The sequence below is a fragment of the Arachis stenosperma genome, chromosome 2 (assembly GCF_014773155.1).
Source record: "Arachis stenosperma cultivar V10309 chromosome 2, arast.V10309.gnm1.PFL2, whole genome shotgun sequence".
NCBI classification, from domain to species: domain Eukaryota; kingdom Viridiplantae; phylum Streptophyta; class Magnoliopsida; order Fabales; family Fabaceae; genus Arachis; species Arachis stenosperma.
This window is the reverse complement of record NC_080378.1, coordinates 15,891,201-15,907,852: the sequence shown is the minus strand read 5'-3', so window position 1 is coordinate 15,907,852 and position 16,652 is coordinate 15,891,201. Positions and strand designations below refer to the sequence as shown.

General features: G+C 31.8%; 1 protein-coding gene across 2 annotated transcripts; it reads left to right on the top strand.

The window, feature by feature from the left end:
• Positions 1-6,373: 6,373 nt before the first annotated feature.
• Positions 6,374-13,660, top strand: LOC130962295 (transcription factor EMB1444-like). Of its 2 annotated transcripts, none has more exons than XM_057888498.1 (11): positions 6,374-7,170; positions 8,020-8,190; positions 8,287-8,371; positions 8,532-8,573; positions 9,481-9,540; positions 10,563-10,682; positions 10,885-12,060; positions 12,167-12,277; positions 12,518-12,658; positions 12,794-12,919; positions 13,215-13,660. In XM_057888498.1, the coding sequence occupies exons 1-11, from the start codon at positions 7,070-7,072 to the stop codon at positions 13,305-13,307; spliced, it is 2,226 nt and encodes a 741-aa protein (XP_057744481.1). In that variant the 5' UTR covers positions 6,374-7,069; the 3' UTR covers positions 13,308-13,660. The 2 variants fall into 2 exon arrangements, with proteins under 2 accessions (XP_057744481.1, XP_057744482.1); XM_057888499.1 differs by having other exon boundaries at positions 13,218-13,659.
• Positions 13,661-16,652: the final 2,992 nt, after the last annotated feature.

Genomic DNA, 16,652 nt, shown 5'->3' with positions numbered 1-16,652 from the left:
TATTCCAAAATTATTCCTACACATTCCAAATAGTCATTTATCAATCTTCAACCATTCCAAGCCTAAATTAACCCACTTCTAATTTATTTAACACATTCCATCAACTATATCCATTCTCAACAACAACATACAACATTCTTATATCCAAATTTTCAATCAAAGCTTCAACATACGTACTTAATATCATGCAATAATTCACACCACTTACCTTAACTTATCACATAGGGGATTTCTCACCCTGTCACGGCCTCCGGCCCAATTTTCACAACAATCAAGCATCATATTCAATCATACCATAACATTGTTCACATATATGCATATTTATATCAATCCATCATCACATTTATTCTAAATCAATCAAACACCCAACATATCACAATTTTTACCAAACCAAACAATCAACCATAATAATTCAACAATAATCCTAGGTCCACTACCTAGGATTTCATGTCATATTACACGGTATTTACCCGAAACTTAAACACATATCTTAATGTCACAAATTTCAAGCTTCCAAGCTTTTCCTTCTAAATTTCACCAAGTCAATCTTCTAATCACTCAATCTAACACCATATCTTATAATTTGACACAATTCAAAACTAGAACTCATATAAATTGATGAAACGAGAGGAAAAAAGAGGTCCTTATTTTTACCCACTGAAATTAGTGATGGAAACCACCAAGAACACAAGCTAGAGAACTCGTATAACATCAAAATCACAAAAAATCCTCAATACCCAAACTTAAAATACGAAATTATATTTGAATGAGAAATGGGAGATGGGATTTTAAGTTACTTACCAAAAGTTATGGTGGATTGAATGTGATGAAGCTAGGGTTTGCTCTCATTTCTCTCTTCTCTCCAACGTTGCTCTCTCTCAAATGGGAAGGAAGAGTGCTGATATTTTATTAAGTGTGGGGTTTAAATATGTGAACTTGGTCCAAGTGAAGGCCCGTTGCAAATTTTTGCTCGTTTGGCCTAACTTTGGGCCAAAATTTTTAGGATAAGTGCTCGAATTTTATTCTAAATATTTTTTCTTATCATTTTTATATTTTTCAATTTTCTTACTCATAGTACTAGATAGATTTAAGTCAGTACAGATAATTTTAATGGTGGTATGTAATTTTTTCAAAATAATTTATTTTTGCGCTCAATTTAATTTTCTTAATTCAAATTTTATCGTTAAGTTTTTAAATTATAGATTCTAATATTTTTATATATTCCGGGAGCTTTAATCCCAATTAACGCAGTTTTAATTAATTAATTTACTAGTTAATTTTTTCATATCTTACACAATCTCCCATGAAAAAATCATTCCAACCATTAATTCAAGAGCAAGAGGAGCTTTAATCTATTCTCCGAGAGCAAAAGAAACTCTACAAGAGGCAAGAGAACTACATAGTTACCATAGCTGATACCTTAATCCACGTAGCCTCACTACATTCATGAAATCAAAGCACTCATGTTAATGGATGTAAAGAATTAGTTTCAACTGAAGAGCGTAGTGTGAAAGAGAGCTTGGAACCTCAAGTGGAAGAAGAGGAGTCAAGGTGTGAATTGCAATAAGTGAAGATTGTTTAATGCATTGAATCGTAAGGAGTGGTTAAAAATTTAGCAAGAGTTGATCAAGAGGTGAGTTTCATTATTGAGGATGATTTCGCACCAACCAATGTTCTCATTGAAATTGTTGGACCTTCCTCTATGAGGTGTGAAATTGATGTTGAGGAGGATTGTGCACAACCTTCAAAACAAAACTTGAGTAATGGGGAATATACAGAAGAAGTGGGTGAATAAGAAATAGAACTTGAAGAAGCTTGTCAAGAGGTAGAAGTAGTTGAAAAAAATTCAAAGGGAGTAGGCACAACCATGGCAAATCCATTGAAAATCTCTCTTCCTAAGTCAACACCATCCAACACACCATTTGAGTGGATAAAAATCTTGTCCTTTAATTTTATTGGCCCACATAAATATGTTTTGCTAGAAATAGACTGTCAACTTAGAGCTCTTTGTGGGTTGAAGAGTAAAAAAGAAATGGATATTAGTTTGCAACTTGAATCAAGGTTCATGGTAAAGACAGTATCAAGATTTGAGGTCCAACAAAAGAGTAATGGTGTGAGAAATGGATTTTGGATGAGGATTCGAAATTTAAAGGAGAAATCGGAAGTCTTGACACCTAAATTAAAACATGAGAATCAACAAAAAGACGGGTGCAAAAATAAGATTTGGGATATCAGAATACAATGTGAGGACTAACAATTTTCGAAGCTCTTTGCTAGTTTGAATTGTCTTAAACGCTTGGCGTATATATATTGGAATCTTGAAGAGTACTTGAAGTCCAAGCATTGGTAGAGATACAAAGATGATTCAAGCACAAGCCTCAATGACAAGAGCTCACCAAATGTCCAATTGAAAGACTTTAAATAAAAGTGATCGGTAGGAGACACCCTACCATGGTAACATCTTCTAATTTGCTTTCTTATTTGGCATTTTTAGTGGCTTGTTGTGTGCTTAAAGTGTTTAATTTGGTTCAAAAAAAATTGAAAAATAGACCCAGGTTCCGTGTGTATGTATTATCCCTATTTTTTTCACCAACTTATACGTACGCACCTGACCCTAAAACTTTTGAAAAATAGTGCCAAGTCCCAGGTGTACGCATCCCTTGTGCATATGCTTCTCCCCCTCTTTATTTGAAAAAAATTGTGCCTTTATGCGTATGCACCATTTGTGCATATGCATCACCTTCATTTTCAAATACGAAATAGGGGGAGGTTTCGCGCATATGTGGTAGTGATGCGTACGCATTACCTTGCGAAATCTCACACTCGTGCGTATGCACGAGACGTATGCACGAGTCGTGCATACGTGTCACTCATCAATTCGCACCAATTAGGGAGTGAAATCTTAATTCACGAAGAGGCCTCCATCATTCTCTCTTCTTCGTACATTTTCTATGCGCCTTTACCTCCTTCTTTTCTCAGCAGCCAGCACCACCCTCCACCATCAATATTGAAAAAGAATCCTTAACTGTGGCAACATTTAAGGCCCGGTAATTCTTTTTCTTTGCTAGTAGCACCAGAGACTAAAAAAGGATAGTACTCGGCGAATGATTCCTTCGGCCAACATCTTATTCTCAATCCTCTCAATATTGATTTTCTGGCTATGCGAATGTCGGTATGGTTTTACCTTAATCAACTAAATTGAGGAGCAAGGTGATAACATGATCATGAGATCGGGAGGGTGGCAAGCCTTTAGGAGTGTTAAAAATATTTTTGTATTTATGTAGTAGTGAAGCTAGCTCCAGATCCATGTCTGATGGCAACTCATGAAATGACACGTCCGCACCTTCAGAGAGTTGTAATTATAATGTGTACAATTCTAAAATTTTACTGGTAGCTTAAAATTACTTGAATTGATTGAATTGAGCTAATACTGACATCTGTTATACTTTGTCTTGAAGTATTACTAATCGATCCCTATATAAAAAAGTAATAATTTTTTTTGTAATTTACTAAATGTATGTCCAAAGTTTCTAGTCATATATCTTCCAACCTCTTTAGTACCTATTTCCCCCATATTCTCAGTATGACCGTCTTTAACGCATGTAGAGTATCAACCCGGTTGGTGCACAATATGACAGTCGAATCAGACTCAAAAATCACTCTTTTATCATTGTGTTTTACCATCTCATTGGGATAAATCATAATAGAAAATAATTGACTTTTTTCTATCAGAACAAAACGGAAAGAAAAAGAAAAAAAATGATTGATTTGTGAATTGTGAGGAGATGGTTAAGGGATAGGCTCTATAAATAGAATTATTCTTCAATATATCTTGGGTGCAGAGACACCTAAACTATAATACACATATCCTGGGTGTTGAGACCCAAATTACACCCTTAACTATATCTCGGATTCTGAGATCCAAATTAGTTAAATTGTACATATCTCAGGTATTTAGTATCCAATCTCCGTAATAACACATATCCTGAATGCATTTAAGATATGTCTCGGTGTTACCTGGTTACAACACAAGGTTTCAGACGTGATGATAGGTTTAAGTTTTAATTTATTCCTCAACATTCGAGATGTATAAGATTAAACAATTTTATAAATACTTTAAATTTTATATATTTTTGTAATTTATATATTTATTTAATTTAAATAAAAAAAATCGCACATTTACTCATACTACCCTTCTGACTAAGATTTTAACGAACGTTGTAATATAATAGGAGAAAAAATGATTAGAAATAAGTGACAATAATAATCACTCTCGAATATAGCAATGTTAAAATCAAATTATGGGATTCCAAAAATGATGCTGAGTTGGTGAGTGGCATGGAAATGCACATATATCTTAAGATGGTGGTAGGGCGAGAAACATATTTAATATATAAACTACATGATTTCACATGTATATAAAAAATCTAATTTTGATGTATCGTAAATATAAAATAATTTCATATATATATATATATTTAATTATATAATATTATGTTAACAAAAAATAATTATTTTTTTATTAATTGCATAAAAAATCATTTAAAAAAACAAATACTATTAAGTAATATATTAAATAAAATATTTTATACTGTCATTATATTAAAATTAAATTTATATATAAAATACAAAACTTGTATTCAATGAAACCACAAACATGCTTAGTTTGTCCCATTTGAATCAATGATCAAGCCAATGGGGGTAAATCGGTGCATGATATGATCATGTATATGACATGGCTACCATTCAATGGAAACATGGATTGGCCCATAGAAAAAAAAAAAAAAGTTAAGTAAAATTTTGAATTATTAAGGAGTGGAATGAATCCTCAAGGAATATTGATTATAATGAGTTATAAAAAGTAGGAAGTATTATAAGTGAAGAAAAATGGGAGTGTCTCAACTTTTTGGGCAATAAGATCATTGTTGAAAATGACCCTAATAGGTTGTGTGCTCACTAGTATCATCTTTGGATTGAGATGACTCAAAGAAAAATGTTTAAACGTGATTTTTGTGTTTTATTTTCTTTATTTTTATATTTTAGTTTTATATTTTGTCATCTACACAAATTTAGTTATCTATTAATTTTAGAAAACTATGATTTTTTGTTGTTGAAAATGTTAATTTCTTGCTTCCATGTTAAGTGTTATTTTAATTACATTGACTTTTATTATATCATTATATTTATAACATTTAAAGTAGAAGATCATATGAGTAAATTAGATACTTCAAATAATGTAATAATATTTATTTAATATTTTTTGTAATATTTTTTATTTAAATATAAATAGCAAATTAAGTTAAAATTAAGTTTCATTCTAAATATAAAAATAGTGGTTCGATTCCCATGATTCTTTTTTATAATCATGTTACGTGTATATAAAAAAAATTAGTCAACGATATAAAATACATATTAAAATATAAAATATATATTAAAAATAAATTAAACAACATATAAATTTATATATAAATATAAAATAACTAATTTAATAACAGATTTTTTTATTTTTCTCTTCAACCCAAAAATAAACTCCACTAGATCTTCTTTAAAAAAAATAAAAAATTTTATTAAATTATTTTCTTAAAAAGTTAAAATATTAAACACATACTTTTATTTAAATTTTACATTACTTAAAAGAAATTAATTCTAATAAAAATTCACACAATATTTATTAACTAGATGGAACAAAAAAAAAAAAAGAAAATTTTTGATGGGGGCAAGAAAGTTAAGGATACATTTCCTCAAATTTGGTATGATGTTGTTTGCCATACAAATTGACAGCACCATGAAAGTGTGATTAGTGACCAAATTGAATTGTTTCAAGTCTTCATTGACCCTTTTCCTTTTGTCCCCTAAAACCCTAATCCCCTATGCTTCCACCTCATAACTCATTCTTACTATTTTAAGCAGCTATAATAATGTATGTTAATAAATAGAACCTCAAATTTAGATTTAGATTCAGATTCATAGAGTTATAGATTAGATCGCTAAACCAAATTTTCATTAGTGATTAAATGTTCTTTCTTCTTAAGTGGCATGCCCATTTTGCCCTAGCTAAAATGCGCCCCATACTCAATAGATTTCTACTTCCACATATGGAAAAAAACAAGCATAGTTTAACACAGTGCGCATGTTAACTCCAATATAAAAATAGCACACAGTCCTCCTCTTCTTCCACTAAAGCATTTTTTTTTTTAAATTTTTGCACCATTCATAGTTTCATACTCTCTCTCTATCTCTATCTGAAGGGAAAAAAAAAAGTAAAAAAAAGGGAAAAGCAAAACAGTGAAAGAAAAAACCAGAGCAAATAAAAACAGAGGCTTTTTAATTGTTTTTTAAGGTTTTTTTTTTCCCTTCTCTTTTCTTCAATTAATTTAAGCACAAACAGAAATTTTTATGGTTCAGTTCCCATAAAAGCTTCAAACTTTGTGATCTCTTTCTCATTTCGACACACCCCATTTTCTTAATTTTCCTTCTCCACTTTGCAAATTTGCAGAGAAGATCCATTCATTCAATCACACACACACACTTTTTGCTTCATCCATGTCTTCTGACATAAGTTAAAATGATTCTGAACCAGACTTCAGCAAATTAAGGTAGTAGAAGCCATTCAAAGTTCCCAATGGAGAATCGCAATGTTCAAATGGCGATACCAATAGTAGTAGTTGATGCTGCTGCTTTGAGTGCCAGTGTTTGTTCTGGAAGTTCCTGAAACCAAAGTTTGAATCTTTTTGAAATTGGGTAACTGGACATTGGAAGCTTGGAGTGTGTTGAGTTTGAGAATAATGGGGATAGATCGGTTTTTGCTATTAGCAACGGTTGGACCGCCATTAAAACGGCGTGCTGGGTTAAGGAGGAAACAAGCTGGAAGAGGGTCTTATAGGGGAAGCTAGTGTGCAAAGAGAGGGTTGCTTGTGTTTCTTTTTGTGTGTTTTCCTCTTTGGTGGGTAAAATTTTGAGGGTGTTTGTTCAATTTTTGTTGTTGTTTTTGGAGGAGGGGTTAAGAAGAACCCTTTTCTCTTCAAAGGGTGCATAGAAAAAGTTTTGCTTTTTTGAGGAGGAGAAGAAGATGGGTAGTACCAACAACTTGCACCAATTATTGAGAATATTGTGTTTGAATACTGATTGGAATTCCGCAATCTTTTGGAAGCTCCAACATCGTGCTAGGATGTATGTATCTTTTCCTTTTTGAGCTTTATTCATGTTTGCAATCTATTCTGTGTGATATGCCCTGTGTTTTTTGTAGTTTCTGGTGTGCTGATTTTTGTGCTTTGGATAAATTTCTATATTTATAGTGATTTCTTGGTGACAACGTTTTCATGATACGATATCATAGCTCTGTGTCCAAAAGGTCAAGAGTTCCTAATGAATCCCAAAAATGGGAAAATAGCATAAGGCAAATAAAGGAAAAAATAAGGCCTATGCAAAAATCAAACATACTCAAAAGAGGCTCTTGCTTGAGGGGAATGTTAGAGATATAATCATTAATGTTGCCTTCTTCGATCAGTTTAAGCTTTTGGGATGAGTAGTTTCATGACAAAGTTTATGCAAAAACATGACAAAGCTGTTTGGTCTGTGTAGTTGAATCTGTCTTTGGGAATAGGCTTAGTTGTTGTTGTAATGAATTTTTTTCCTTGTTGGTGAGTTAAGAATATGAATATGATACTTATTGAACTGATTCAGCTTGGATTTTGGACTAATGAAGGCTTTGCTTGATTATCTAGAATAACTATAGCCATAATACCTAAGGGATGTTTGGCTCTTAGATGTTATGTGTTGGTTTTAAGGAAAAGCATAATCATTTTATTCGATGGATTTATAATCACATAATAAGTAAGGCTTGCATTTATTGTCATTGTAGTGGCTATGTCTTAAAAGAGCATTAGCAATATAATGTATTACGCCATTACCCTGTAGTATTTATTGATTTGAATGTGAATAACTCACACTTGGAGAATTGAATTCAACATGTTATGTTTAGTTATGTTTCGGTTGTGGTGTTTGGCTATGTGCTTGTAGGATGTTGACATGGGAGGATGCTTACTATGACAATCCTATTGGTAACGACTCCTCTGAAAACTTGCGCTGCCAGAAGACCTTGGAACAGATTGGCAGTGCGAAGTTTTCCCATGACCCTCTTGGATTGGCCATTGCAAAGATGTCATGTCATGTATATTCATTAGGGGAAGGGTATGACTATGCTAATGAACATATATGCTACTTTTAGATATTGAGTTTTATTTATTTAATTCTGTAGTTTTTTACTTAAGTTTCCCTTTTTCATAGTATTGTTGGACAAGTAGCTGTTACTGGAAAGTATCGGTGGATCCGTGCAGATAATCTAGTTGCTGACTCTAGCATAGCTTTCGAGGTGAGGATCTTATTCTTTGATATTGCCACTTTAGTTCTTTCTGACTTGTAAGATTTGAAGCTCTCGAACTGTTAGCCGATATTGATGAATTATGATTTCATCATATAATTGAACTTTAAATCATTCTCATTCTATTTCACTACTTCGGTTTGATTTTCAGTTTGCTGGTGCATGGCAATCTCTGTTTTCTGCTGGAATTAGGGTAAGACGATTGCTTACATAATAAAATCACTCGCAATGAAAATAGAACTTTCTACATTTTTCAAGAAATTGAAATCTCCTCATCACATTTCTAAGGAAAATGGATGATTCAATTTCAACAGTATATTGAAAAGTTGTATTTCATATTGGCAATAGGCTTAATATGACAAATTATGTAGCCATTGAAGGACTTTGATTCATTGTTGCTATTACATAATTAATTTCTCCGCTCAATTTATATGTTCTATTTAGGATGTGTTCATTTCTCATCTATAAAAAGGTTGGTTTACAAATTATAATTTTTTTTTATATATAGTTTAAAAAGCTGAAATTGCATCTTTTTTTTCGAAGCTACTTCGTTTTGCATTTTCAGAAAAGATGAAAACATGTTTTTTTTTTTTTTTTGGGTGAAATTCTGATTTAATAAAATTAATATGAATAAGTTAAGAGTACTTTTTTGCCGGGAAGGAAAAAAGAACACTGAAACAAACACATAGGTTATAATATTTGTAGAAGTATGTAAATCTGTCAGAAAATATTTTCATGGTCTCTTATACTGCATAGAATATTGAAGTCTGCTTTCATTATGCAGAATTATATCATATGGTTGATATGTTAATTTTAATTCTCTGTTTAGTTAAATCATAAATATGTTGCATTTGTATCAACAAGTCATAAACTTAGATTTTAGGATTATGATAGATGGACTGTTACAGAGAAATGGAGGAAGCAATAGTTGTTGTATTGACCTTGCTAAGAACAGAGAGGAAAGGAAGAGGATAAAACAAAAGTGATATTGGATTCTGGACTTCTAGCATGTTCATTCTAGAAACTAGTGTTTCTCTTCTAGAAAATGACTTGTTTTCATTAAGATTTTTTGTCAACAAAAGTTTTGCTTTGCGTTGCAGACCATTGTCGTTGTAGCAGTAATCCCACTTGGAGTTGTTCAGCTTGGCTCTTTAAATAAGGTAAGAGACTCTTTCTCGGGTGTGCGCGTGCTTGTATTCAAATTCCATAGTTATTGCGGTGACTGTTGTTTGCAGCCCTTGTAATGTGATGCGTGTGTGTGTGTGTGTGTGTGTGTGTGTATAAGAGCTATGATTATTTCACATTTGGTGACTGACAAAATATAAGAGCTCTAACAGAAACCAATGAGGGTTTAGAAATTCATGTTGGGCTGCCAATATAGTAGATTGTGACAATTTGGTGTCAAATAGTATATCATTTTGTTGTGCCGGTCTGGCAAATACACTCTATGTTTTGACTTTCAATTGAGAAATTTTGCTTTGAAAAAGTCTAGGAGGCCAACTATAATATAAGCCAACTAAATCAATTTCTTTTTATTTCTGATTTTGAAAAAAATTGAAAAATTAGGATACTGGAGAGTTGTTTCTTTTTATTTTGTAATGGATCTGTTTTTCAACTAGTTGGCTGGAGTTGGCTTCACTCTTAGTTGGTTTCTTAGTAGAACCATTTTGCTTTTGCTGTGTTTTCTTTTGTTGTTTCATGAATTGGATATCTGATTGGCAGAAAAGTTTGTTGCTTAAACAGGAAAAAGCTTACTATTTTTCATGGTTATGATAACAGGACCGAACTGATTGATTCGATTGGGTTAACCAGTTTAAAATAATAAAGCACAAAAATAATTTTTTTAACAAAATATTTTTATTTTATACATAATTATATTATTTTATTATATGCGGTTCAACTCCAGTTGAAACTCAGTTAAACCTTTAAATCATTGAACTTTTAGCTCCACCGGTTCAATAAACGATTCGGTTTTCAAAACCTTGCTATTTTTTAAGACAGATTCACATCTAATTGCTCCCTTTTCTCCCCAAAAGTACTTCTTTGTTGCTTAGTGTGGAGTGTTCAATGGTGACTGTCATAGATTCCTGTGATATGTGTATGTTAAATCTGTCATATGAAAGTGTATTTGTCATTGAAATATTTAATGATTCGCTCCTCTTACTCTCATCTCTGGTGGCAGGTTACTGAAGATATGGCAGTTGTAACTAATATCAGAAATCTCTTTTTGTCTACTCAAGATTACACGTTAGACTATACACCGAGTCAAATACAAAGCAGCCCCAAAAGCTCTCCATCTCCGGTAACCTTCTGCCCCAACTTCTGTGTATCTCTCACTCTGTACTACATGAATGTGCTTGTGTGAGTGGCTTTGTGGTTGTATGTTCAATGGCATTCTCATCATTTTACACCGATAGATTGATCGGTGCTATACCGTAGTTTTAATACTTGTGTATCAAGTATTCTCATGATTTTTAGTATTTTCATTTTGTTTTCTTTCTCAGGTGGATGCATGTACAAAAGCTTTGTCTTCGAAACTTATGCCTGCGTACTTACTTGATACTGAGAACACCATGAAGAGTGAAACACCATATATGTTAATGCCGTTTCAATGTTCCAGGAAGAACGATTCACCTCAAGATATTTATCAGAAAATGTCTGTTGATGTTGCCAAGCACGAGGGATCTGAAATTGGCAAGGACAGAAGTTCCATTTTGCTTCAGTCAATATCAAATATGATGAATCCGGAGTGTCAAAAATTCGTGGAAATGGAACCTGTAAATGAGAGGAAGTGCGAAGGAATGAATATAAGTGTGGAATCAGAAAGAAAAGTCTCATCATTTCCACACAATATGGTTATGGATAATACAAGCTTCAATGATTTGATGCATCCTTTGGAAAAAATCGGAGCTGATTCTGCATACCCTTCAGACTTTCTTGATGCAGTTGTTTATGCAAGTGACAAGTTACATTGTGTAGATATCAACCAAAATGGGGTGTCAAATGTGCCGAGGTATTCAGATGCAAACTCTCAAAACAATATAGAGAAGTCAAAGTTTAAGAGTGAGCCTTGTTATAATGATGCCGCACACTCGTTGAAGTTTCCTGTCGGCTGTGAACTACATGAAGCCCTTGGGCCTGGTTTTCTAAAAGGAAGTAACTATTTTGATTCAGCAGCTCAGGTTAAACAAGATGATAGGAATGTTGAGGTGCTAGACGAGATTAGCAGTAGCCAGTTGACTTCGCAATCCCATCCAGAGCATCTTCTGGAAGCAATGGTAGCAAACTTATGCAGGAATAGTAATGATATTAACGGCGAGGTATCATTTTCTACTTCAATGCCATCCGCAATGGCCTCAGGACGAAATACTGAAACTTCTATTCACTCTATGCACACTATTAACTCAGAAGGCTATTCGATAGATCAGTCGCCTCTTGTCAAAGAGGAGAAACAGCGCAGCTTGAGTTCCTCGGCAATATGTGGCATGATGTCCCCAAAAGGATTTTCTTCTCCATGTCCAAGTTCATGTAGTGAGCAATTTGAGAGGTCTTCCGAACCAGCTAAGAACAGCAAGAAAAGGGCTAGGCCTGGGGAAAGTTGTAGGCCAAGGCCAAGGGACAGACAGTTGATCCAGGATCGCATTAAGGAGTTGAGAGAATTGGTGCCGAACGGAGCTAAGGTATTATGCTGTAACATAAATGTTCTAATTCCTTCTTGGTATTAGATTTCGTGATGGTCGAAGTACCTGTTCACATGGCTAAAACTTTTCGTCATGATTTCAACAGTGCAGTATCGATTCACTACTTGAGTGCACGATAAAGCACATGCTTTTCCTCCAGAGCGTAACTAAGCATGCTGACAAGCTAAATAAAGTTGAGGATGCATCAAAGACAAAGGTAAGGTTTAATGGAATATAACAAACTAATATGATTCATCAACTAGAAAATAGGAATCAATATTTGAACAGGAAGAGATGCATGCATACCATATAAGTATATATTAGTTGGTTTCATGTATTGGATCAACCTATGGTGTATATCATTGTTTTATGAAATTAAAATTGATTTCAATGTTTTATTTCGAGTATATTCGTTAATGTGGTTTGTTCGGTGTATAATATTACTGCAATTGTGCAGCGGCATCACATGGAAACGGATAGTCTCGGCACCTCTAGTTATCAACAGGGTTCAAGTTGGGCAATGGAGGTAGGAGGCCATCTGAAAGTTCGGTCGATATTGGTCGAGAATCTGAATAAGAATGGGCAGATGCTGGTTGAGGTGAGTACAACTTTTGTTTATTTGTTTATAACACTTAATTAGAAATTAGAATAGACGAGATAGCGAAAGCTCAATCATGAGAATCAAGGAGGTTTTAGCGAGATCTTTTTATGATAACTACTTGTTATGCTTCAGATGTTGTGTGAAGAGTGCAGCCATTTTCTTGAGATAGCAGAAGCCATAAGAAGCTTGGGCCTGACAATTTTGAAGGGTGCAACCGAAGCTCGCGGTGAGAAGACGTGTCTATGTTTCGTGGTTGAGGTAGGGTCTTGTTTCTCATTCTCTTCAACAAACTTGCTGCACTAATTTCTTGTAAAGATATATCAGTTGATAGGAACATATTCTATAAAACTTTTGTATATTACATGTGAACATTGGTAGGTTGCAGTATATAAAGTATAGTGCAGTATCTAAATCGTTAATGAACAAATCATCAACGGTTTCATATTACATTGATAGTTTTTGCATGTAATTTTAACTAACTAAATCTGAAACCGTTAATTTTTTTATCAAGCGAGTGATATTGTTGACTGACGAGTGAGTCTTCTGTCTGTAGCAGGGTCAAAACAACAGAAATTTACACAGATTGGATATCTTGTGGCCACTTGTTCAGATACTGCAATCAAAGAGCACAATACATTCACAATAATTGCTTGATTCTCAGATACTTCTAAAGCTTCTTCATTGGTTGTTGCAACACACAGAAAGATCTTTTAATTTTTGATAAAAGTCCAAAGCAAAGAAAATCTTGGGGGAAAAGAAAGATTTGAGGTGCTCAAGGAAAGAAAAAGTTCCCTTGCTTTTGTTGTAACCTTCATCATATAAATAGGCTTTATTTATAGTGTGTCAAGGCTCTATTTGTTGTGTTCTTTTTTTTTTTTTTTTCTCTCTTTTTCTTTGTATTTGTTTTTTGGTTGGTTTTTTGTTTTTGGCAATTTAGATAACAGTAATGCTTTGAACACATTGTGTTGCTACATCTCATATTCCTTTGTATAATATATTGTTTTTTTTTTTTTGGCTGAATTATATATACATCACAAACTTTATACCAACTAGCCGAAGATGCTACATAATTTCTATATAGCCTGTTGGCTGTTACCATAGAATATAATAGTGCTTGATTCAAATAACTCTTCCTCTTACTATGTTATTAAAAGAGGTAAATAATACTATAAACATTTCGACGCTGATAAGATGGTACTTAATTTTTGTTATTAACAAAATAATTTTTGAAAGATTTTAAAATTTGACAAAAGTGATCAACCGTCAATGGAATAAAGGTTTAGGGGTACATATCTAGGAGTACATATTAGTTAACAATGATCATAATTACAAAATTTACCCACTTTGAATTTACATCAATAAATTTCATTGTTTCTCAAATTTCTCTATCTAAGAATTAAGGATGATTTACAATAGAAATTAACCATGTGTTTAGGCTTTGATTTAGTAAAATTTTTTGGAGATGTAATAAAAAGTACAAATACTTTGTTTTGTGTTTAGTAAATAAAAAAGACTGATATATTTGTACTTGCAATTTTTAAAAGTTATGGGTGCTTTCGAAAGTATTTAAGATTTTTTTTAAATTGGTTTATATTTATCAAAATTAAAAAATCTAATATAACTCTATATAATAATAAATATCGAAAATTACTTTTATTAATTATTAACACCAAATTTCGTTTATTTTTTCATACACATGTTGAAGTCCTCCTATATTTCTAATTTCTCACTCAACCTTCACAAATTCCACGCATAATTGTGTGCATGATCCGGCCCGACCCGAAGATCTGACCCGGTCCCGAACACTTTTAGGGTTAATTTGGTGTGATTTCACCGGGTCTAGGATCCGGTAAGGGTCTTAAAAATAGACCCGGTCATTATTTCGGGTCGGGCCCGGGTCATGGTTCGGGTCACCCGAAATCGGTCCGGTGGCCTGGTCATTATACACAATTAATATTTTGTGTTATTAGTGATGGATGATTGCTATTCTTATGTGGAATTTAAGTATTGTAAACCTTAATATTTTGTGTTATTAGTTATTATAAAACTATAAGTTAATGTTTTATGTTTAAAATGCATAAGATTTTAGACTAATTAATGTATAATATTGTGTTATTTGTATTGATTTAAATATTTGGTGTTATTAGACAATATTAGTATTGATTATGGTTATGCTTTAATTTTAGAGAAGAGTTGGTTCTTGTTATATTTTTCTAAGTGAATTTTACCATGTCAAATAATGGTTGGAATTTTGGAAATTTAGATATTTTCACATGCTAGCTTATAAGAAGGTATCAAGGTAATGTAATGTTAACGGCTCAATTTTCACCCGATTTTTACCCGATATAATCGTGACCCCGAAAGTGTATAGGTTTCATCGGGTTTAGGATCGGATTCAGATCTAATAAATAGGTCCGGTATATATTTCGGATTGGGTCTGGGTCACATCAAACCCGGCTTCACCCGACCTATGCACACCCTAACGGCATATCATACACCCGGTATAAACTTCTTCTATTTGTAAAAATACTAAAAAAATTAAATACAAGAAGATGGGTCTGTTGCTTTTTCATGCTTGAACTAATGGGGATAAGAATCTAATCTTCTTTCAGAATTACAAGTTTAATCTTAAAATACAAGGCAAAGATTAGGTTAGTGTTAAACCAATAATAATATCGAAGCGATCACATTTTACAATTGAGGAATTGTTCATTGTTTCTCATGATTTTTTTTCTGTTGCAAGTGATGTTAATTAATTTATTATATTACTCCCTTTATAATATATAAGAAAATCCAGAGGCCAACACTTTTATTAAAATTTGGCTAATATTTAACTATAAAAAAATAGTAATTTTATACCATTAAAAATATTTATAATGACTAATTAATGATTATAAATTACAAAATTTGCTACTCCATAGCACTCCTTTTGATTATTGTACTGTTATTGGCCTACTAAAATAGAGTAATATTTTATGTTTATTAATCTTGTTAAATGATAATATTTCATTATTCAATAACACATAACAAGTATTTAGACATTTTTGATATAAAAATTCATAATTCTCTTTGTTTTTAATTTTTCAATATTTATATTATATGAAATTCTAAAGTTTAAAAAAATATTTTTTTATTATAGATATGTCTATTATGGTCTTTTTCATTTTTAGAAGATGTTTTACCAAATATAATTATGATATTTGTACTTATTAAAAGTCATTTTTATTTTAATTTTACCAAAATAAACAGAAGTTTGTAGAGAATTAATTTTGTATAATTGATTTTGATTAAAAGTGAGTTAGTATTAACGTAGTTTATGTTTGATAATTTTTATTTAAAATAGATTATAGTAAACTAAATATTGCTCGGATTACATTATTCAAAATCACTTTTAAATAAGAAAATTACAGAAAATGACATGAATTTAAATAATTATTTTATGTTATCTTATAATTTTATTTTAGATATTTAAATAAATTTTAATATTCTTTTAGTACTCTCATACTCTTTAGTATTCTAATAGGATTAATAGAATTATAATACAAAGCAAATCAAATATTTCATACAAAAAAGAAATAACAATAATAGTTAAAAAATTCATATAAACAAAAAATAATAAAAATTTTATAAAAAATAATAATATGCATAAGAGAACATTGAAAAAATATTATAAAAAAAACATATGAAAGAGTGAACGTAAACCTAAAATTTGTAACTTTTAGTAAATATGGCTTAAAAGATAGAAATATATTGAGAAGATAAAAGAGTTGACAAACATAAAAATAAAGCATTGAAAAGACTCAAACGAGACTTTTCTCTTTCTCAAAGCAAAACTAAATACACCCTAAAAAAAGTTGTCTTTTAAAAAATAGTTTTCATAAACTATTTAAAAAAAAGTTTTACTAAACCAAATCTATATCTATCATGAATAATTTGAAATCATGAATAATTTGAAATAAATTAAGACAAACTATTTAGAACCCATCTGAGA